The sequence below is a fragment of the Nannospalax galili genome, unplaced genomic scaffold (genome assembly GCF_000622305.1).
Source record: "Nannospalax galili isolate Female #2095 unplaced genomic scaffold, S.galili_v1.0 scaffold247, whole genome shotgun sequence".
In the NCBI taxonomy this organism is placed as follows: Eukaryota; Metazoa; Chordata; class Mammalia; order Rodentia; family Spalacidae; genus Nannospalax; species Nannospalax galili.
This window is the reverse complement of record NW_008356952.1, coordinates 1,733,771-1,737,733: the sequence shown is the minus strand read 5'-3', so window position 1 is coordinate 1,737,733 and position 3,963 is coordinate 1,733,771. Positions and strand designations below refer to the sequence as shown.

General features: G+C 34.2%; 1 protein-coding gene across 6 annotated transcripts in view; it reads right to left on the bottom strand.

Annotated features, from left to right (window-relative positions):
- The window catches only part of Prex2 (phosphatidylinositol-3,4,5-trisphosphate dependent Rac exchange factor 2), a 308,733-nt gene that overhangs the window by 178,825 nt on the left and 125,945 nt on the right, over positions 1 to 3,963 (bottom strand). For all 6 annotated transcript variants that reach the window (XM_029556999.1, XM_029557000.1, XM_008854785.3 and 3 more), the window contains 2 exons: positions 923 to 1,026; positions 195 to 244 (listed from right to left, as the gene is read on the bottom strand). In XM_029556999.1, the coding sequence (XP_029412859.1) occupies positions 195 to 244; positions 923 to 1,026 (154 nt within the window). The remainder of the gene's footprint in view (positions 1 to 194; positions 245 to 922; positions 1,027 to 3,963) is intronic.

Genomic DNA, 3,963 nt, shown 5'->3' with positions numbered 1-3,963 from the left:
TCATAACAAAAGGTAAAGACACTGAATACACAGAGGTTCAGAAAAATTCAGGAATATTTGAGAAAAATAATTATTTACATTGTATTTAAAAGTAAGGTTTTTTACTTTGGGAAGACAAATGAGATAAGGCAAGTTCTAACATGAAACTTAAATGTTTCCATTTATGATTTTCACAATTTGACAGACTCACTCACCTTATCACTGGGGTAAACAGACTATGAAGACGACAATATAACCTCACTCCCTGCATGAAAGAAAGATACATCAAAAACGAGCAGCAGGGTCACTCACAAGACATGCTAATAAACTTTCAAAAGAGCAAATGAATTCCTGTCTGTCTTCTAGAGTTATTACATAGTCTTCGCTAAAAACATTATTCAAATGTTAATACATGATAAAAATAGAAGCAAGGTCACAGAAGATGAACAAAATTGTTCTATGACTTTACCATGTATGTACGAAATACATGAAGGTTTTTCTAAACTATTTCTAAATAAAAAAAAATTCTAAGACATACTTTAAACAGAAAATAAATCTACATGGCAATAAACCTAGAATACGTGTTCATTCTATGGCGATACAAATATTGCCAGGCATATAAAGAAAACTAATATTACATTTGTCCTAATATTTATGTTTTTTAAATTTACACAAATGTCTTGAACACAGGTTGCTACATGTGAAATAATTTTTAGTGGCTATAGCCTTCCAAGTGAGGTAAAAACTACTTCCATTTAGAATCTGGAAAGAAAAGAAATGACAGAGCAGTCAAATTTTAGAAATACCAAAAAGAAGATTGTTTATAGGGTAATTTAAGAATTTCTATGTTAGAAGAATTTCCAAGATCTCAGTAATTTTTCATCATTCTCAAGTATAAAAAAATGAATCCTGCTACCAAAAAGGCTGGAGAAGAGGTTGTTACCTTCGAAATCACATCCTGCATCTCATTTCTTGGGTAAAATGTCCCATCGTCATAGCGGAATCTGTACAACATATGCTCTGGCTTGAATTGATGTTTATCAGTAACTAAGAAATTAGAAATATTACATTAAAATAATGACAATCTAAAAAGTGTCAAATAAAAAACACGTTTATGAAATTTATATTCCCAAAATTAAAAAAAAACTTGATTTTCCAACAAAGCAATTCCAATCCAATATTTTCACAGTAAAATTTGTGATTTTTGTCATTTGACATATTGAAAATTTCCATATACTAATTTGAAAACTTAATTCAGGTTAGCAATGTTCAGCTAGCATGATATACGTATTTGTAGGTAAGTGTATATAAAACGTATTTGTAGTTACTAAATATACAAGTTGTACCCATATTTCTTCACAATTCCCCAAAGCTTTCAAAGAGCAGATGTAGTGTGCTGTATGCCTGGTGAAGCAGCACATGCCTACAATCTTAGCACTGGGGAGACTGAGGCAGAAGGACTGCAGGAGTCCAAAGTCAGCCTGAGCAGCGTAGTGAGTTTGAGGCAAGCCTGGGCCATAAAGTGAGCTCCATGTCAGCCTGGGTTACAGAGTAAAACCTTGACTCCTAAAACCAAAATAAAAGATTATTTAAAAATTGAAAAAAGCAGATCCTCAAATAAGCGAGTTGTTTGATTTTTGATTCTCAATCCTAGATGTATTTATATTTATCTATTTTATCAGGTGATAATCAGGCCAAGCCCAACACAACACATGCATCTTATATTCAGACCTGCAAATAATTGATTCCAAAATTTAACATTTCTTACATTAACATACATTTTTTATCATGTCACTTGCTTTTTACTTATTGGAAAATAAGAATGGTCACCCTCACTGTCCTCCATGGGATAAGATTTTCATCTTTCTAAAACTTCTGTTTACAGGACAGATGGTTTCAATGGTGGATTTTAACAAATGCCTAAGGAAGAATTAACGCAAATCCTTATCAAACTCTTCTAAAAAAAACAGAGAGAAAGGAAAATATAAACATACTACTAGAAGAAAGGGTAGGAGAAAAACTCCTTGACATTGACCTGGCAATGAATTTTTGATGTGAACCCAAAAATCAAAACAAACTAGTAGGGCTGTGTCAAACTGAAAGTTTCTTCATAGCAAATAAAATAACCAACAAAATGAAAATGCAATGTACCAAATAGGAAAAAAAATACTTACAAACTATGTATCCAACAAGGGTTCATATCCAGAATACAAAAGTAGCTCACTCAAGCCAATATGAAAATACAAATGACCCCACTGAAATATGGACAAGACCTAAATGGTGTGAATGAAAGTTCCCAGGATAAAGAAAGCCTGCATCTTTGAACTTCAAGGACTGTGGAGAATTAGGAGTGTCGCAGGACAGGAAACTAATTACAGCTTTTCTTGGGCTATGTTCACCCTTGGGCTAAACAGCCACCCTTTGCCCATCTCTGTGTTGGCTCTAGCATCCTGTGACTAACAGATAAAGCTTTTGGGATATGTTAATTTAGAAAAGACCTAGATTCCACAAACCAAAATATCTGAGACCTACAGTTAAGATTTCTCCACTTTGCTGCAACAACCACCTAATGTTCTCACCAATGTATTTGAAATGTACCTTGACTTATGACTTTCTTTGTTCTACTACTATTGGACCTCCATGAAACTGCTTCCACACTGGAACATGGAATTTGGGGTACCCTATGTCTGTGTTCTAGGGCTGTGGTCACTCATACTTGGCTCTAGAATAAACTCTCTTACCTTCTTTGAAGTGGGTGTTGTGTATTTTACTTGACAGCTATGCTGTCACAACTTGATACTCTGAGAATAACCCACTTTTCCCCAGAGGAGTCGCCTAGATGAAAGTGAGGTACCAGCATGGGCCCCTTGAGCCCAAGACACCTGGCATTGCCTTCTCAGGTGAATTGTGAGGAGTTCTTTCTGGAGCTCTCTCAGACCTCACTTGGTTTGGTCCACAGTTCACATGCTTATTCTGAGCTGGTTGTCTAAGGATCCTGTTTGGTACATTCTTTTTGGTTTGGGTTTGCTTTCAAAGTGTTTGGTTTAAGGTGTCAGTTTGTTCGTTTGCTTTGGAAGCATTTTGGTTTCAGCATCCTGTTTGCCTTTTCTTTGCTTGTAGACCTCTGAGGGCATTTTGCATTTTGAACATTTCTTTGTTAAACTTGCCAGCAGTCTCTTTTCTTCCCTTTCTTTTTCTCTCAATGCTTCTCCTACATCTAATCTAAGGAATCGATAAGTACTGGAGAAAGCCAAACAAGTATTTTGTACTCCAGCTGGCTTTGGGTTTTATTAATGTGTTAATTCAATGTATGAATACAAAATAAATATGGAAAAATCTAACTAAAGGTAAGTTTCCTCTAAATGGGGATCATTTACTACCTCTAAATTGGCTTATTTTGCATGCTTAATGAAAAGTACTGGGCAATAAAATTTTTTAAATATCACAAATGAGCATCCTGCTTTAATTGGAATGTAGCCATCTAAAAAAGAAAAAGCAATGATAAAATTGCTAATTTACAATAATTATTAAGAACCCTAAAAATTTTATGTGAGTTAACAGGAAACAATAAAAATAAATCAGAAATTAAATTTTAAAATGTAGGAGTTATATCATAACTAGAGATACAGTATGAAGACGAGCATGATGGCGCACGCCTTTAGTTCCAGCGCTCTGGAGGCAGAGGCAGGCGGATCTCTGTGAGTTTAAGGCCAGCACCTAGATTTAATAATTGTGCCATGTGTGTCTATAATTGTTTTCATGTATTCTTTGTGTCAAAAGAATTTTTTTAAACAAACCGTGGTCACTTTCATTTTTCCATTTGTTTTTATTGTATTTTAAATTATTTTTTATTTTTACCTTTTCCGGCATGCCCAATTAAAATAAACATGTGCATGCTTATAAATGTATCTTAGTGATATAGTAAAAGGCCTAATGAATACATACTGCTTTATTAACATGGGAACTCTGAAAATCTTAAAATGT